At 47.5% G+C, this 19,376-nt stretch overlaps 2 protein-coding genes across 10 annotated transcripts in view; one reads left to right on the forward strand and one right to left on the reverse strand.

The window, feature by feature from the left end:
- pappa2 (pappalysin 2) overlaps positions 1-8,914 on the forward strand; it is a 28,784-nt gene extending 19,870 nt beyond the window's left edge. The window contains exons 22-27 of one of the 3 annotated variants that reach the window (XM_052046126.1): positions 73-241; positions 950-1,082; positions 2,872-2,993; positions 4,929-5,000; positions 6,345-6,443; positions 8,041-8,914. In XM_052046126.1, coding sequence (XP_051902086.1) covers positions 73-241; positions 950-1,082; positions 2,872-2,993; positions 4,929-5,000; positions 6,345-6,443; positions 8,041-8,154 — 709 coding nt within the window. In that variant the 3' untranslated portion in view covers positions 8,155-8,914. Of the gene's footprint in view, positions 1-72; positions 242-949; positions 1,083-2,871; positions 2,994-4,928; positions 5,053-5,106; positions 5,766-6,344; positions 7,084-8,040 lie in introns of those variants that run through there. The other 2 variants (XM_052046125.1, XM_052046127.1) reach the window with 2 other exon arrangements.
- Positions 8,915-9,699: 785 nt separating this feature from the next.
- The window catches only part of astn1 (astrotactin 1), a 94,091-nt gene continuing 84,414 nt past the window's right edge, over positions 9,700-19,376 (reverse strand). For all 7 annotated transcript variants that reach the window (XM_052087713.1, XM_052087709.1, XM_052087714.1 and 4 more), the window contains exons 21-24: positions 15,264-15,399; positions 13,861-13,961; positions 12,984-13,167; positions 9,700-11,327 (exon numbers count right to left, since the gene is read on the reverse strand). In XM_052087713.1, coding sequence (XP_051943673.1) covers positions 11,090-11,327; positions 12,984-13,167; positions 13,861-13,961; positions 15,264-15,399 — 659 coding nt within the window. In that variant the 3' untranslated portion in view covers positions 9,700-11,089. The remainder of the gene's footprint in view (positions 11,328-12,983; positions 13,168-13,860; positions 13,962-15,263; positions 15,400-19,376) is intronic.

Raw genomic sequence — 19,376 nt, forward strand, 5'->3', positions numbered from 1 at the left:
TCGCAGTTGTTGGCGTTTCAAAATCCCTCATCAGCCGGCAAAGGGGCTTTCTGACATTTCTGTCGCTTTCAGGAAATACTTCAAGTCCGAGTGCCTTGAGGAAGGGCAGTGGGAGGAGGCCTCATGTGAGCCCATAGCGTGCCCGGCCATCCCCGATGTTTTCCAGGGCATGTATCGATGCACCAATGGCCTCTTCTATGACACTTTCTGCACCCTGCCGTGTCCTGATGCAAGTGAAAATGTAAGTGAGACACTTGCAGAACAGTCACTTTATCTGAAGAGAAGCAAATGTCGAAAACAAGATGACAGAAGCATCACTTTGGGTCATCTTGGACAAAACGCTCCTGATTTCGAGGAGCAAATTGGCCAAAGTCTTGGACAGCAATAGCGGTTGCAATAAGAACAATACCCGGAGGACTCGCACACATCGCAACAGTGGGGTTGGACCAAGACAGATGCCATTTCTGATATTTGGCAGAAAAATGAAAACGAAAAATACAGATTACTGAAAGGTCGGTCGATTCATTCGAGGAAGAAATCCATCCATGCATTTTCTAATCGCTTCTCCTCACGAGGGCCGCGGGTGGTGTTGGAGCCGATGCCAGCCGTCTCGGTCCACCCTGAACCGGTTGCGAGCCAATCGCAGGGCATAACATTGACATCCAACAATTGCGCTCAGACTCACCCATTAATAACTGACTATGCATGTTTTTGGAACGCGAGAGGAAACCGGAGCACCTGGGGAACACCCACACATTTTAGAGGTTTCCTATCAGAGTATTTACGTCCCCTGTTAATGGCCGGGAGAGTGGTAATAATGACGCATCATCATTTGATGTCAATATAACGCACACCCAAAGTCTTTTTTTCCCCCCTCTTGAAACGAGCGTGATTCTTTTTGATCTGATTTAACTGAATCTTGTGCTTGACTTTGCTTGCTACCTTTCAGAGTGTGATTCGCTGCACGAAAGACGGCGAATGGACAGCCCAATTTACTATGTGCTCCGGGCTTGAGGGGTCCTGTGCTCCTCCCACAGATCATAACTCTGTAGCGTATAGCTGTGATGAGGGCATGGATATTGGTGAGTAAAAAAAATATATCACATCGCGGATGATTTTATTTTGGGGCAAACTGTGTCATACACGCAACCTTCATTCATGGTGTAAGAGCAAATCATATATGCAGAAGTTGGTAGTCGGTAGCGACGTTTTACTCAATGACATTTATTTCAAGAACATTTTTAATGTTGTTTGAATGCAACTTCATTCTTGACTTTTTCTTGAGTATTTTGTGAAACACTATTACTCAACTACAGTGCATGGCATTCGGCTCGCTACTAGTATTTTTTTTTCTGTCGATACCGCTTATGTGATCTAATTGGGTTTGGCTAGATGACTCCAGGGGCGAAGCCAGAATTGATTCCGTGCGGGGGGGCAGGGTGATGCGACGGCTCATTAAAGTCTGGCCATAAGATGACACTCGGACGCTGCGTAAATAGCAACGTTTTGCTCATCTTAATTCACAAGCATGTTTGTTCGTTGCTTTTGTGGACTCTATAACCGTTTTCTTTTATCTCACGGACTGATTCGCTATCCAACAGATGATAAGAGTGATCTGTTTTTTTTTTACCAAGGACACAAATTATCGACCACAGATCGATGGCTCATTCGTCCACCTCTTAACGAGTGCAATTACGCAACAATTTCTTCACAATTCTAAATGTTGTTTTTGACTTTGATTCGTTCCTGCTTGTATGATGAAAATGGAAACAACTGAACACATGTGTTCGGTTATTTCTGTTTTTCACGGCCCTCTGAATAGGGATCGTCAGTCGGTATGGAAGGATTACTCGCTCTGTACTTTTTGATCATTTATTGAAGCACTTTGTAGTATAAGCAGAAGAAGCAGTATCAGGTAATAACCTAAAGTACACATAAATGCAATCAAAATGAAGAAATCTATCTTTATGCATCACAATGTAAATATGTGTATAATTGACATTCATGAATTTAATATCTTCATTTTAACAATAATTTTACTAAATAATTGAATCAACCATGATTTCACAGTATGCATTATTAATTATTCTAAATGTCAGAAACCACACAACACAAACATATCAAGTGGAATCGAACAAAAGGACTACAAGTCCCAGCGAATCAACCATGATTTCACAGTATGTATTATTATCGTCGTCATTATATTAATTATTCTAAACGTCAGAAACCATACAACACAAACATATCAAGTGGAATCGAACAAAAGGACTACAAGTCCCAGCGGCCAAACCCGGAAGTGGAGCGCCGACATGATTCATTCCAGCCGTAACGCAAATTCCTCGGTTTAAACATTCTGGTGCACCCGGACAAACATGGCAACTATGCAAAAAAAAGAACTAAATAATGACACCGCTGCAATTGCAGACTTTTACCCACGCTGTTTAAAGTGCCGATTGCGAACAATAACTGACTGTGATTGCGATGCGGCAAACACGATCACAGCGCGACGGACCGAAGGCAAAGCAAACAAAGCGGGCGTGCACGATTTAATCGAAATGATAAATCTGCATATCTGATAAAGAAAAGCGGACACAAACGTAACTCACCATTTGGCCATGCTGACGACGAAGTGAGTGTTTCAACTCACGAAACAAACTGCGATGCCGCTTTTTAGACGTCACGTGACCGTTACCTGTCAGTGGCAGCCCCGCCCCTCTTAAAGCACCAGGTGACGACAACAACATGGGTGCATGAGTGCATTTTATTTCCTGACCCCCTGACTGTGGATGGAATGACAGCCGGTTCCGCTGTGTTGAGTTTTTCAACTTGGAATTCAAGAGCGAACATAACGTTTGGTTTCTTCTCGCGCAGGGGCCGTTTGTCATCCGACATGCGTCCTGACCCCGGACACGGATCTTCATGACCCGGTGGTTCTGCCCAATGGCTCCACAGTTGATTCTTTACAACACTGGATGCTTCCCATTAAACTTCAGGTGAGATGGACAAGAACAATAAGGATGATTTGGCAGGTTTGGGGGGGGGAAAAAAGTGGTTGTTTTGTTTCCTTGTTACCATGTAACCAATCTGGACTGCCTTGAAAACCGAGCTTGGAGGATCATTCGTGTGATTATTTATGATGAGTATTTTTGCCTCTAAAATGGAATGGTCTTAATTCACTTCAGTGTTTTGAAGATAAAATTGTGTGATTTGGTTTATTTGTATCTTCGAATATAGCGAAAAGTTCTGCGGTATTTAAAAAAAGGGACGTCGGGCAGGAAATGGCCCAAGGGCCGTAGTTTGGATCGAACATGCTTTATAGTCATCCTTATCCATCCTTGTAGTGACTGAAAAGCATCAATATTACAGAAGATGCAAATTCCCCCTAAGCCCCCCCTCCCAACATTCTCAGACTTGCGGAGTAAGAAATGAATATGTCGTTGACATTTACGAATATGTCTTCACTTTGATCAGATCTTTGACCGCATCGTTGGCAAGGTTTCCTAGGAAAACATTCTTATTTCTCAACTACAGCAGCGTATCACATTTCCAGCGCGTATTTGGATGCGTGTCCAAGTGTTTTTGTCTGACTGGAAATAATCGCATTCCGCAAGAGGAAAGGTTGCAGTTGACGTCAAGTTTGCAGGAGTCAGATCCACACGCACTGAACAAAAGTTGTTGGACGGCCAGCTCGCGCTCCAAAGTTGGATCGCGTTACGCGGCGTCATACCTCATGAATAGAATGGAAGCGAACGCTGTCGACGCCGACTCTCTTTTGGGTGGTCGGGTAGCCTGCCAGACAGTCAGTTAAGTTGACCTTGCCAAGGTCAAATAGTTGGATCGCGGTTCGCTTGCTTTCAACGTCCTCCTGACGCCGCCTTTGTGATTTCAGGGCATTGCGCTATCTCAAATATCTGATCGGCCCCGACGAGCCCACGAGGAGGTTCTGCCTTTCTGCTTGCCGTCCGCTAAACTTCATCTGGTCAACAAGCACTTGTGGCTGGAGACCGCTAATTGTATTTCTTCGCTTCTGAGACATTTTTGCGAATAGCCATCACAGATGGAAATTGAAAATGATTGAAAATCAACATTCAGCCCAACCTAGCTTCGACGGACTCCGTTGACGCCGCTTCCGTTCGCATTTCAAAATTCTCATTTTGTCATTTGCAATGATCCGGAGTTTCCCTCACCAGCGATTCCACCCACAGTGGAAAAACCGCAAAGCTGCAAAGAAGAAGAGTTTTGAGAAATGAGACCTCCTCGCTTCTTCAGTTGCGAATGAAAAGATGCGCGTCTCCGCGTTTGCTCGGAGTCGATCTCAGATGACCAAAGTCCTCACCCGATGTCACTGGGTCATGTTATTTTTGTTATTTTGACTTCAAAATGGCGCCGCGTGAGTGGCTACCATTCCAGCAGCTCCTATATTTTGTTGTTCTACTTTTTCCTTTCATAACTTTGCTGCTGTGAATCTGGAATTTCACCATTGCGAGACTAAGAAAGGTTTTCTTATCTTATCTTATCTTATTCGGCCAAGGAAAGTCATTTCAGCCGCTTGCACGTTGTTCTTTTTGTCACGACTTGTGAACACTCCCACAATGTATTCTGCGATCCTCGACTAGTTTCAGGAAGCAGAGAAAGCCACCTGCTTCATTCCATCTCAGAGAGTGGCCACTTCCTGTCGACTTAAAATGACTCAGTGCCTCGGGGCTCGCTTGCCAACGTCACATGACCAAAGCCAGAAAACGGGTGAGCCATGACGGACGGTCACGACCTGAGCACCGAAGCATTTTGGGTCAACGGCAAGGAGGGGCCCATTTGGAGGGACCTTTCAGCACTCCTGCTTTCATGTCAACAAAAGCGATTTTAGGCTTGATAAACTCTTTGACCTTGACGTCAACCTTCCTTATTGTGTGTTTTGCTTTGATTTCCAGACCATTGTCTGCACGGGGATGATGAAGTGGTACCCGCCCCCTGAAAACATTCATTGCATTCAGTCATGTGAGGTAAGAGTCACGGAGCTCCGTACTATTGCATCACTACTGGCTTGTGCGTGAATGACCCCCCACACCCCCTCCCTCCCGCCAACATTCCATTCCTGACCATTAAACCTTGCATATTGCAAAGACCAACCCCAACCCCGGAGGCATCAATGTCACCCAGGTTTTCGAGACAGTGAAATGTCTTTTTCAATCGTGACCGACAGCGTGCCTGGCCAAGAGATACAAGAAAAATTGATGGCTTACTGATAAAGGCCAATCAAGGCGATTCCGAAGATTTGATGGCTTCACAGAGGACGTGACGTTGCGGGCCCAGTTAGAAATTCAAAGATTCTTCGATGTCAGACAAGAGAACAACTCAAGTGTATTTTTCGAGCCCTCGACAACAACCAGCGCCGTATACAAAGTGCCGTACGAGGAGCAAAAATCATTCAGAGCAATAAATTAATAACAAGGACGGTGGAAAGCACACAAACGGCCCGACTCAAAATCAAGCCTCGTGCAGAGTCAAAAGCCAAAGACTAAAAATGAGTTTGACGACGACTTTGAAAGATGGGCGGCGAGGGGGCTTGCCGACCGTTCAGCGGGAGGCCATTCCAAAGCGAATTACAGAAACCCAAATCATACCGTGAAGGCATGAAATAAAAATATCACAACACACCCCATTTGATTTACGTGTTCTTCTAGACTCCTTCAGCGAGCCTTCTAATCGCCTTACTCTGTCAACCAGCGGAAATGGGAGCCATCACGTGCCCCTTTTCCACCCCCCCCCCCCCTTAAAAAAATAGTCGCTGGTTGGGAGCCAGGGCCAGTGCTTAGTTGGTACTTAACAAGCCAAGTAGGAGCTTCGTCATCATAAAGCGCCCGAACGTCACCGCCTACGTCCACGTTCACCCAAGAGCGCCGCCTGCGCTATTCATAACAATAATAAAAGCAGAATAATAATCCGCCATCAGCATCCGCGAGGCAACTCAGCATTGCATCGATTACACTTGTATTGCAGCGTAGAGCAGTTCTGACGGAGTTGGGGCCAGAGTCTGCAAGCAAGAAATAATTGGGGTCGACTTACGTGGCGGTTTCAAGCGCCGCAGCCAGGGCCAATTTCGGTAGCGGTCAAAAGAAAGAATTGGCGCTCACCTGGGCATCGACACGAGCACAAGCGCGGTGGCAAAGGGCCACGGGAGGGAACCGTAATATCTGACTTGGCTTTCCTAAGTGGCGGGCCCGCTCGCCAGAATGTCAAACGGCTTTTGATTCCAGCGAAAAAGCTGGGCGGCATTACATTTTTGACGAGCTTGATTCTACCACCGTCATAAACGGGACGTACTCTCGCTCACAACTTGTTCACAGCCTTTTGGTGGGGATGGCTGGTGCGACACCCTCAACAATCGGGCCTACTGCCAGTACGACGGAGGAGATTGCTGTCCTTCCACGCTGTCCTCCAGAAAGGTAAAAAAAACTCTTTCCTTCTGCCATATGGAATTCACGCCTTCTTTGCGTTTGGCACGCACACACACACACAAATACATAATGATGTTTTTTTTTCGAGAATATTCACCGTGTACAGCATGCGATTTGTTCGCCGGCACGCATCTTGAAATCGGGAGGGCGCAGAGAGGCCGCAGCGGGATCGGAACCCAGCGTTTTCCTGTTTATAGTCGTAGTTGTTTGTAGAAAGTCGTCTCTGGCACGGGTACTGTGCTGGTGGGCAGGAGACGTCCAGAAAGCAAACAAATGGGAGAGCTCCCCCGACTTTCCCCTCCGTCCTGTTAAAGACTGCGCCTATTGAGCCTCTCGACTTAAGAGCTCAAATGGTAAATAAGCACATTTTCAACACCTGGTATTTTGTCACCCCTGCGACTCGGCTACCACGCTTGGAGCTCGCCGCATGAGAACACCGCCGAGTCCATCAAAAATTGGCAAAGATCTTGTTTGGCTGCGTGCAAAGATCTGCGGAAAAGATTTCAAAATGGCTCGGGGTGGGGGGTGGGGGGGGCGGGTGGTCGCCTGACCTTTATTTTGTCCCAAGAGCGACTTTTCGGGCAAAGAACCTCCCGTGACGGTCACGTGTGAGCGCGCATGACGTCGCTCCAACACGTTCCTGGGAAGAACTTGTTTCGCGCCAACTCAGCATGAGTTTCTGCGGGGGTGGAAAAGGGGTATTTGTCACTCCCGCCAGTGAAGGTGGGGCCCGCAGTTGGCAAACGGGCCCCGAGTTGCCCGCGTCTCTCCAAATAACGATAACGGGGCAAGTTCATTTTAGACGTCTTAACCCCATATAATGTCATTTGTATCATATTTGATACATGCATTTTCATTATGTAACTCATTTTTTTAATATTACATGACATCAAATTTGATACTGCAGGTTTAAAATATGATTCCCCCCCCAAAAATGTTTCATTTTCAGATTCATTCATTCATTCATCTTCCGAACCGCTTGATCCTCACTAGGGTCGCGGGGGGTGCTGGAGCCTATCCCAGCTGTCTTCGGGCAGTAGGCGGGGGACACCCCGAATCGGTTGCCAGCCAATCGCAGGGCACACAGAGACAAACAACCATCCACGCTCACACTCACACCTAGGGACAATTTAGAGTGTTCAATCAGCCTGCCACGCATGTTTTTGGAATGTGGGAGGAAACCGGAGCACCCGGAGAAAACCCACGCAGGCCCGGGGAGAACATGCAAACTCCACACAGGGAGGCCGGAGCTGGAATCGAACCCGGTACCTCTGCACTGTGAAGCCGACGTGCTAACCACTGGACTACCGGGCCGCCTCATTTTCAGATGTCATCTATATAATGCTTTTAAATGGAATACGACAAATATCTAAAACAACAATATGGCAAGAATATTTTTGTGGATTTTGTTATAAGGGTCAGTTTCCAAAAATCCGATTGTTCTGGCTATTCCTTGGGTCAGCCGTTAAAGGGCTAAACAGGAGTCGTCGACGATGAGTCACATTCCATATATTTCTAAATCGCAAAACTGTTGGGGGACGTGTTTTATCGTCCGGCTGTGGAAATGATGCTCGTTTTCTCACAGGTCATTCAGTTTGGGGCAGACTGCAATCAGGACGAGTGCACTTGCCGCGATCCCGATGCTAAGGAGAACAAGAGCAAAGCCAAGGACCCGAAGGGCGGAGGAGGACTCCCCTAAGACGGATGAGTGGCGAGCAAGTCGAGCGGCGTCGCATAAGTCAAGCTGTAGATAATATAGACGGCAAGCAAAAATCATACCTTAGCACGCACACCTGCCATGAAGGCAAAAGGCTCGATCCGAGCGGTTCGGCGCCATTGCCGATTAGCGCGTAGCTCAATAAAAGGAAGAGAGAACACACCCATAGACTGCATTTCCGTGTGTCACGACTGTAATGGTGCGTCGTGACGGAGGCTTGTCGCTTCCCTTACTTATCAGCCAACAATCAAAACTCATCAGAATGGTTTTAGCCCCCCCCCCCCTTCCTCCAATCTGGGACTTTTTCTTCACCTTCTGACGATGTGTTTTAGACGCTGAAAAGACACCGTCGACTGCAACGGTCACATTTTATTTGACGTTTCCGCAAAGTTAATCATTTTCACAGGGCTTGTGTTTTTGTACCATTGTGAGGGTCAAGTCGCGTGTCAAGCAAACGTGGACGACGATATAAACACGGCTGGATCAAAATAACCGCTCCGACACATTTGGGAGTTTCTTGGAGACGATTGCAGGTGGGAAAATGAACGGTAGCGTTGAATAGAAGGTATCGGAGTACAACAACCACTCACCGTTGTATTATCACAAGAAACATACCGGATCAGAAAAAGAAAATAACGTCTCCAAGTATTTTATCCAAACGTGAGGGACAAGTGTAACCATGTTCAGTATTTTACCGTACTTTATACTCTGTGTGGAATAAATAGAAACTCTATTTATCTTTTCCGGTCGTTTGTCATTTGTTCTCTGACTTCCTAAAAAGCAGAAATTTGCATCCCGTGGAATCTTCGGTATCCGTCCATTTTCTATTCAGCTCGCGCTTATCACTTTTATGTCAAAATACGATCACATGCTTCACCGAAAGCTCCAATGCCCCAATTCAACTCGAGCGTATTTCTGCACGAAGAAGTCATACGGCGACGAGCAAGTCAAGCGCATTGCAGTCATCCAGCCGGGATGCGACCGAGGCACCGAGGACTGCTTCAAAGTGCTCACGAGAGAAAAGAGAGCCTCGACTTGAGCCAGCTGCCCGAGATCAAAAAAGGACAACGGCGTCCATTTGCTGCTCCATTTTCAAATGACCCCAATTCGAGACTGTCGAGGGAAGGAGCCCGGGGGGGCCCAAGTCCGCAAGATGGGGAGGTCTGAGGGCCGCCGGAACCAAACACCATCGCAATTCACTCTCTGATATTCAGCTAAATGGAGCGCGGGTGTCAACGCGCCTTTCATATTTCGCAAAAGTGCACAACTGCTCGGCATCTATGAAACCAGATTGAAAGCTCGCGTCGTGCAAATACGTACATCCAGAAAAAAAAAAATCACCGTACATGGCTACTACGCAAAGAATTTGGCAAAACTGCCTCGGCAAATAGCGATCATTCATTTTAGTAGGAAAAAATATGTTAGATATGAACAACAGATAAGTCTTGACATTGACCTTCGGAACAAAACGAAACATGAAAAAAAATATATAATTTGACACAAAGGCTTACGCAATAGTCATCCAAATTCAATCAAAAAAACATTTAATTCAAATAAATTTGCAAATGACCACATTTACACTCACGAGTTTCTATTTTAGTCACAGGAGCATCAAAACGAGAACAAAACTACTTTGCCAAAGTATGATCACAGACTCGGGTTATAATGTCATTCGAAATGACTAACCAGAAAATTCGACATTCAGCAACTTGGCTCTAAAATTCTACATGAACATTGTTCAAGCGAGTAAGTAACGTGGCAGATTTTTTTTATCCCCCCGCCCCCGCCCCCCCTTGTCACAACTGCAAATGTACCTTTCCATACTGGCATTTTACACCTGCCAACAAGCACAAGTGACAATTATGGCAATTATTCGGAATTGTCGACAGCCTACAGAGAACAAGCTGTTCCAGTCACATTTTAGCTTTCACGGTGTAACTTTTTTTTTCTTCAATTTTTAAACTTTCAGCTTCCTTTTGTTTCGGCGCGTTTGCTGTCGCTGGGTGTATCTGAAAAAATAACGCAACGGCTAACTGCGTCGGACGCGAGGCTAAAACTTTGCATCGCCTGCCAACCTCAGGGGAGTTGTGGAATGAATGACTTCAATCATCACCATCAGGATCATCAGCATAAGCGTTGACGGGGGGGGCTAAAAATAGCGGATGTTGAAGCAGGCCAGCCACACGACGACAGCAAGCATACATAGAGTATATTGCGTTCAACGACGACGAATCGACAATATTTATCATTCAGAAAGTGACAAAGGATGAAATGGCGAAGCTCGCCGTTCCTGTCGGCAAAACGCAGGCGTGCTTCGTATGTCTCGTACCGTGTAATGGTTGCGTCGTCATTTGTCACAACCTGCTTCTGCCATGATTGTTTTTGAACAAGTAGAATAGCTTGAAAAAGAGAATCTTGGGTCTTTCCAACCCAAATGATCAATTATACACAATAACGGGACAATGGAGGTTATTAAAAAAAAACAAAAAAACTTTAAATTCCGATAAAAATGAATCATCATCATGCCAGACGCAGAGACAATAGCACCATTTCGTGATGCTCAACCTCCAACTGCTTCAAGAGCAGATTTGCTCAACGGCACTCTTATCGTATTTCCTTGACGAAAATGATACGAGCCGAGGTTCACTTCTGTGTGGAGCGTGACTTTGTTGTACAGCTCGAAAACATACGGGATCTTTTAACAATGGCAGCACACACACACACATGACCTCTTTCTGATGAGCGATGAAGTGGCAAGGCTCCATTTGGTGATATGACGTAAAAGACGGTTGACGATGGGGGTCAAGAAAGAGCCCGCTTTGATGTTTTGAAACGCGCACACACGAATGGATGTAAAACGGCCTTTTGTTCGATCTAGCCGGACTTGATACCGCGGGTCGGGTCGGGTCGGCGATAATTAGATCTCCTTGGGCTCACCGTAGTCATTATACAAGACGGTGAGCATCTGCTCATCACATGCCTTGTGAACGTCCTGGCCCACGTCCGCCCAATTCATTCCAATGGCCCCGGCGTCCGTGTAGCGACAGGACAGGAACTTGAGAGACATCCGGCGAAGGCCGATCTTGGGCTCCCGTAGAAGGCCCTTGCACCACGGAGACACTTCGTTTAACTGGGAGAGGATCAGACCGGCCTTCCTGTTGGACACGGATCAGACTGTCAAAATTCACCAGCCGGGACAATTCAGAACGCGGAACAAGCAGGAATCGAGCCGAGCAATTTGCGATCCGAAAGGAAGAATTAGTCGAGGCGGTTGCTGCGTCACAAAGGAATTTTGATCTTTAATCGCCGCACGTCGTGAGCGGCGCTTGTGGGAAGGTATCGGCAACGTTTGCGCAGGTCCTTCTCAAACGGATCCGAAATGCGGACGGTTCAAAACAATCGACGTCTCAAGTCATTCATACTTTTCGGTCTGATCATGCAACGTTTTCATTGGTCCTGCTCAGGACGTTTTTGCTTTCACGTCTGGAAGCAATCGAAAAGAAAACCCGACTGGAACATTTCATTCGCCGAGATCCGGGATCTGCGCTCTTTTCATTTTTGAACATACCAGGTTCCCTTTTTATGTTTCTTCTACTGTACTGACACATTGGTGACATGGTGGTATTGTTCTTTCCATTCGCCAGCCAATGCGGCGGGCGTTCAAAGTCCTTTCTGCCCCAAAAGGATGTGAACACATCGACAGAAAACTCGTCATCGGATGGACAATATATTAACGGGTTGCCGGGGAAGCGCTCTCTCTCAACTAAAAATAGGCTCGTCAACCGTGATGAAAATGTCCTGAGAGGAGCTCCAAACAAAGATTAGAATCTGTCGTCAGTCAACCGAAAAAGAAGAAAAAAGGAAAACGGGGTGGGAAAGAGGTCCAACTGAGAAACAGTGAGGGAGAAAAGTTCTTTTTTTTTTGCCAAAGCATCTTGAATTTCTGAGGAAACCAGCCAAGCCGTGTGCCTTAAATAATGGGTACGTTCAATGCGATGACAAGGCCTGGCCTCCGGCAGAAGAAGATAGACAGACTTTGGGTGAGTTTCTGCTTTGAGTTAAAGCATCCAGCATCAAAAGCAACAAAAACGTCCCTCGACGAAAGCCAAACGGCCTCGTCGGCGGGAGTCGATATGTTTCTAAAAACAGCGTGTGCAAAGATCTGCTGTCGGTAGAAAGATAAAGCCATATTTGATCATTCAGTTCTTTCCCGGTATTGCATACTTGGCTCACCAGAGCCCACGCCGAGTCGGGGCCCGAGTTGGGGCCCCGAGTCGACCGCGTCATGAGAATCGACTCGAGTTTGTTCCTCGGTGTGCGCCATGAGGAAGCTGGGGAGTTGCGCCATTGGGGTTGTGGGTCTGTGAACGCATGACTTGCTTTTTTTTTTGCAAGGTGTCTTCCTACCGCTCCGTTTCTTTGCTGTTCGGAGACGCTTTTCGGACGGAAAAGGGTTTTTTTTCCCCGTCTACCACCACGGTCTGCCAATGCGGAGCCACGGACCCGGACGTCCGTGCCACAGTGTAGAGGCGTGTCAAGCAGGACAACATCCGGAGCATTGAGGGGACTGCAGGCGGATCTCACCCCCCCACCCCCCCAACCCCCGAGCGCTTTAGAAGCAGCTCGATGACTTGAGCCAGAAAGACGCGAGAGATCCCACCTCAGAGTCTCTCGGCTCTGCTTCCTCAATTTGCTAATGCTAATTTGAGAATGACACCGCCGTTTCTGTCCGGGTGTGTGGAAGGCTAACTTATACGGCGTCTTGTGAAAAGCGCAACAGAGCAGAAGATTTGGAACGCCGCCGACTTTACCTGGGTCCAAGCTCGTCCTCACACCTCCAGGTAAACTCCCCGAAGCTCTCGTAGCGCTGGTTGTAGTGGTAGAGAACTCGATGTAGCGCCGGGGCGCCCAGGTCCATCAGAGTATTATACGCCGTCTGCTGCTCCTTGCCGCTGGTGTAGCCGTTGAACAGGTTGTAGATTTTATCGGCGATTTCTGCACGGCCGCAAGCACAAAACAACAGGCCGATGATTATGACCGCTGTCGGGCCAGTGACACAACTACTTTCTGACCATTAGTTTACTCGTGATGCTACGCGCACATCAAACCCGTCGCCGGCATTACTGGCGGTGCGATTCGATTTAAGTCGACGTCGTCGGCGCGGCGAGAGCAAAATAAAGGTGAGCCGCATTGGCATTTGGTGAGCGAGGTGATTAGCATTCCTTTATTATCATCGTGACGATTATTTTTTTTACAACCGGTGAAGTGTACCCAGTCGAGCATTAGCCAGGCCGTTAGCCGTTAGCATTAGCGTAGCCCCTCTCGGATATTCGCATTGGACAGACTTGCCACAATGGAGATAAGGCCTAGTTTTGAATGCCATGTCCGTTCGAGAAAAATATACACGCGCTCCCATTTGGGATCTCCAAGATGAAAAATGTCATTTCCAGAGAATGAAAAACGACAACGGCGTGGCACGAATGCCTGAAAATTCAGCGGCCGGCGTATTTTGAAAGAGCTCATTTGGATTGGGAAATCAACAGCTGGCCAACTGCTGCCTGCGCCATGCGGACCAACATCGTTTCTAATCAACAAAGCCGACAATGACCACCGGAACCTCACTCGGGCACCCTGCGCCCCGAAGCGAGGATTGACTCCTCTTCATCTCCCGCGTGTCTCTCTCCTCACCTTGAGCTTTGACGTCATCCACAGTCGGGCAGGGCGTTTTAATCGTCACCTCACTTGGACTGGAACGACGCCCGGTGTTGTCCACCGCCCAAAGCCGGAACCTAGACAGGCACGCAGCCAATTACGGTCATTGAAAGAGGCCATCTATTCTTTTTCATGGACGTTTTTGGGATGTGGGGGGAAAAAAGGGGAGCACCCAGAGAAAAGCCGCGCAGACAACATGCAAACTCAACTCGGGAAGAAAGCCGGAGCCGGAATCGGACCCCGTGCCTCTGCGCTGTGAGGCGCTTCAGCTGTGACTTCCCACGAATAACGATCGAGGGCTTTTTGTTCACATTTTTATCGCACACAAACAGAAAACCAATTAAAAGCCATTCACTCCCAAAGACATAATTGGCCGTCTTTTCGGAGTCGTCGCAAAATCGAATCGGGTTCTCCTTGGCCCGCAGTCTAGAGCGGCGCAAAACGGAGACCAGGGAATGAATCCCGCTCTGAAGTCAGCTGTCTTGCCTGAGGGAAGCTTGACTGAACTGCCACTCGGAAAATAATCACTTGTGATCAATGACTTTTCAAACGCATGTGTCCGGGCAAATCGTCCGCGGGCTAAGCGTGAACACTGAGAAAGTCGACATCCGTTGTGTGCGTGCGAGGCTGAGAATCGCACGTGCGGTGTGTCGGTCACCTCACCATCGTAAACTCCCACCGCAAATGGAGCATGGAATAAATCATCTTCTCGTGACTCATTTCACAGAACCCCCACCCCGCCAGCTCCCCCCTTGCTATTAATGTCGAATTATCATCCCGCCAATATTTGTGGGAATTGAACATGAAAGGATTATTTTGAAAGCAGTTCCCAATTGCCAAAACGAACCCAAATTGCTGCCATTGATCTTGCTAAACGGCACGAGCAAATCCCAAACAATGCAGCGATCCCGAACTAAAGCCCGGTTGTCTTTTTTACCAGTCGACAAGTATACATAAGTGACAGCGAGGTTGGGTGTCCAAACGACGGCCCGATGGCCATTTGCGGCCCGCCATTCATTTTTCAGTGGCCCGCAACATATTAAAAATGACATTGGAGAACGGCGCACGAGGCTAATTAAAAGAAAAAAAAAGGTGCAAGTGGGCAGAGTGACAGAGTAACCCTTTAAATGTCATTTGGGCAGCACGTGTGGTAAGCGGGTCCGCCTCACAAACAGCTAGTGCGGGTTCAAATCTCAGACAGCGGTGTCTGGACTTGTGTGGGTTCTCGTCACGTACGCCAGCTTCTTCTCACAGTTCAAAAACATGGATGCTAGGTAAACCCGAGACTTTAATACCGTAAGTATACATTCTTTATCAATCCCCTGCGATAAATAACGCCTAAAAAAAAACAAGAACTTGAAGTATACGGAGTAACTTACATATACGTGGTGTCAGGCTCCAGACAGCGGACGATCATGCTGACAGAGGAGGACAACAGGTTTGGAATGTCCCCTAACATCACACACGGGGACCTGGCGCCAGACAAGACATCATCCACGAAGCTCAGAAGCATTTCTGGAGCACACACACACAGACCGAGTGACTTCAACGAGGCGAATGTGACGTCAAAGCCATTCAACTGTTGAATTTCTTTGTCGCTAATGGAGACTAGCGGTGACCCATTAGCGACTGTGGGTCACGGTGAAAAGTGAAATCAACTTCTGAAAGAAGAAATAGAAAAATTGTTTGCGCAGCCAGTCAGACAAGTAATAACAGTAAAATCCATTGTCATTAAATGGATGAACACAAAACAATGCCAATGTTTTTTTTTTGTTTTAGGTACAGATTACAATATAGCGGCGGAATACAAAATGAACATTTTTTATTGCTAAAGTATTTTATCAATGAGTAAATACAGGAACAGATTCAAGAAAAAAATCTTCATTTATTTTATGCCGCCCAAGGCCCAAGGTGATGTTGCTACGAGCGAAACAATCAGTATTTTCCCAGATGCATGTGAAAACTTCACCAGCTTGTGTATTCCGGAGCATTCTGTCTCAAATAATGACATGGAATGGCCCTGAAAGGAAATGGAATGGACAGAGATGCTGATGCAGACGCGGCAGACTTGCTTTGCTCCTGCCTGTCTGTGTTAGACAACAGCTGCAGACCTCAGAAATGCGCTGTTCATAAAGTTCCCCCCCAAAATCAATTTCCGGGTTGAAACAAGGCAGCCAGAAACCGTGTTTGCAGAGCGAGCCTCATAAAGTCCAATTCTTCGTGTGCAACTTGAAAAAGAATTTTTCATTAGACTGTATATGACATTCTCCTCCCATCTTAATCAGTCTCTCTCTCCTGTGTGTGTGTGTGTGTGTGTGTGTGTGTGTGTGTGTGCGCGCACTCCCACACAAATACAGTACATACATTTTTCCATCCAGGGGAAAGACCAGATGGCAGTTGTTTTGGGAACAGGCCGTCCAATTTCAAGACAGCCTTGAACGTCTTTTAGCTTGCGACTTCTCAATGGCATCAATTAGCCGAATCCTCGATCGTTGCCCAAAATATGCATGACAGCTTATCCAAAGATGACAATGGAGCGCCATGCGGCTCGTTTGGTTTCAAATCTGTCTACTTAGCAAAAGTGGCTAGAGCTCCAAAAAGACGGACGGGACTTTGATGGCCATCAAAATTTTGGGGCTGCCACTGTGGGGGATAAATGCCGTCGTAAAAGCGTGTTCTTAAATTGATTTTTCAAATTTATTGCTCTCGGCTTCCAGCCCCCCCGATTCTTTTGTACAGCCCGCTAGTCACATATCACGGCAAGCAGTTTGATGGTTCGAACAGCAATTCAAGGTGATGAGTGATGTTAAAATATAGTGAACGGTCTCCAGTTGAGTCCCAAGATAACTTTTATTTGGTGTGTGCGAGTATTTCTTCTTCAAGAGTAAACAGTAATTTAATGAAGAGAAACGGGTTGCCCCTTGATAGCCACCTGTTGTGAAGAACGAAAGGTTCCACGTAGAGAGAACCGGTTGAAGTTCTCACAAAATCTGCTCAAAGAATACAGTATATTCAGAAATACTAGGTCAGCGCAATACTTGTTTTTTTTCCAGGCTTGTAATCAATGGGGGGGGGGGGGGATAAATCAATGCAAAGGGATAAAAACAACATCCTGAAAGAAGCGGTGGAGAGCCGCTTTTACGTGTCCGTTCAGCTGGAGATGTTTACCCTTTGCATTCTTCACGTCTGATTGGTTGGAAAATCAAGGATTGCCAGGAGACTGATTTATGGGAGTTGTGGGATCGCTCACCTTTTGAAGTTCTGCCTGCTTTTGTCAGTTCGGTTGCGCAGGCCTTGGCAGGCGTGCATGTGTGTGTGTGTGTGTGTGTGTGTGTGAGCGTGCCTGCGCCTCTTGACCCTTCCAGTCAATCTGTTTTCTCCTGCTTTGAAATGGAAAGGAGAAGGGGTGCTTCAAAGATGAATCTGTTTTTGCAGCGGACTCTTCATTTGAAAGCGGCACTCAGAAAGCAGCAAATGTCAAGTTCAATGACGATTGGGGCTGGGGGGGGGGGTGGGGGCGTTGAGTTGAAAATCGCTGTTGTCGCCTGACGATTTGAAAGGATGTCCCGACAAAGTTGCGGATGAGATGGCGTCAACCGCCAGATTGACGAGGATATTTCCCGATTGTGAGGGCAGGACATTTTTTGGATGGGATGATTGTGTTGGAAAGACGATCGGACTTTTTGGCTTTGGACTGCAAGTCTTTGGGTCTGAATCATTTGGAAGCACAATGAGTGAAATGTCCACAACAAAGAAGTCCGCAGGCGCCGCTGGTTCACACCTCACGGTGCAGAGGTTCCATTCCGGGCCCCGGCTTTCCTGCGTGCACGATATCTCTCCCTGTACCTGCCCGGGTTTTCTCCGGGTACTCGGGTTTCCTCCCGCATGGAATGACACGGCGGAACGGCGGGTGACCGGTTAGCACGTCCGCCTCACCGTGCTGAGGTGCGGGCTTCGACTCTGGGCCTCTGCCTTCCTTGCATGTCTTCCCAGTGCCTGCCTAGGTGCATTCTAAATCGTGTGGTGTCTAAACGACGGCCCGGGGGCCATTTGCGGCCCGTCATCTATTTCTCAGTGGCCCGCGGCATGACCCATCATTAGGCGTGGGCCCCAAACTCAGTTCAAAAAGGTGAAGGTGGGCGGAGTGAGAAGGGAGCCTGTTCTGGGGGACTTTTCTCTATGTTGGAAGGAACAAATTAAAAAAAAAACATTCATGATGAAAAGAGGGCGGCCCGGTAGTCCAGTGGTTAGCACGCCGGCTTCACAGTGCAGAGGTACCGGGTTCGATTCCAGCTCCAGCCTCCCTGTGTGGAGTTTGCATGTTCTCCCCGGGCCTGCGTGGGTTTTCTCCGGGTGCTCCGGTTTCCTCCCACATTCCAAAAACATGCGTGGCAGGCTGATTGAACACTCTAAATTGTCCCTAGGTGTGAGTGCGAGTGCGACTGGTTGTTTGTCTCTGTGTGCCCTGTGATTGGCTGGCAACCGATTCAGGGTGTCCCCCGCCTACTGCCCGGAGACAGCTGGGATAGGCTCCAGCACCCCCCGCGACCCTAGTGAGGATCAAGCGGTTCGGAAGATGAATGAATGAGTGAATGAATGATGAAAAGAATTTCTCTTACAAAGACTGTAGCTCTGCTCTAATTTATACTTAGGTGTGATTGGGATTGTGCTATGCCCGATGCGATTGGTCGGCGACCAGTTGAGGGTGTAGCCCGTCTACTGCCCGAAGACGGCCGGGTTAGGCTCCGGCAGGCGCGCGACCCTCCCGAGGATAACGTCAGATAACGGATGGAATGCAGCATCAATCTCCAGCCGCTCCTCCTTTTGCTTGCAATTTCAGTTTGATGAATAAACTGTTGACCTTCCATTTACTTCATTACTCCATCAATCATACTTTTTAAATATTTTTTTTTTACACAGGGCATCTTTTGAGGGGCGATCAGATTTTGACAAAATGACCCCGAGCAATTGATAGCAGTTGCTCCGAGAAAGACTCCAATTTGCCAAACGCATCAGCGAAAGAATGCAACTCTTGAAATGCGGATGCGAGGTGCGACGCGTTGCCGAAAAGGGATAAAAGTTGCATTCCTGTTTTATGTTTTCTGCGGTTGATTTATACAAGGCTAAGAAGTCGTTTGTGTTTTCTTCTTCTGTTCTCTGCGCCTTTCATGACCTCACTCTCCTTTTTCTGTCGGTCTGGCATTGATACGCCTCTGAGCTGGAAAGTTTCCGAGGGTGTCCGAAGCTTTTCGGCTGCCCACCGGTTGATCCGTTTATCCTTTTCACCAATGAAAGGGATACACACGATACCCTCGCCGGGCTTTGCAGGCCCAAACAGAAGTCGGAATTCCAAACGCAATACTGGAACCGTCGACGACATCAGGACCGGTCATGTGACAAGTTGAAACCTTCGAGTCCGACAAACGTCATATGAAGGCAATCTGATCCGATTCAACGTTTTTAACACTCAATTGCTGAGGATATTTATGGAC

Source organism: Hippocampus zosterae, chromosome 15, assembly GCF_025434085.1.
Source record: "Hippocampus zosterae strain Florida chromosome 15, ASM2543408v3, whole genome shotgun sequence".
Taxonomy (NCBI): domain Eukaryota; kingdom Metazoa; phylum Chordata; class Actinopteri; order Syngnathiformes; family Syngnathidae; genus Hippocampus; species Hippocampus zosterae.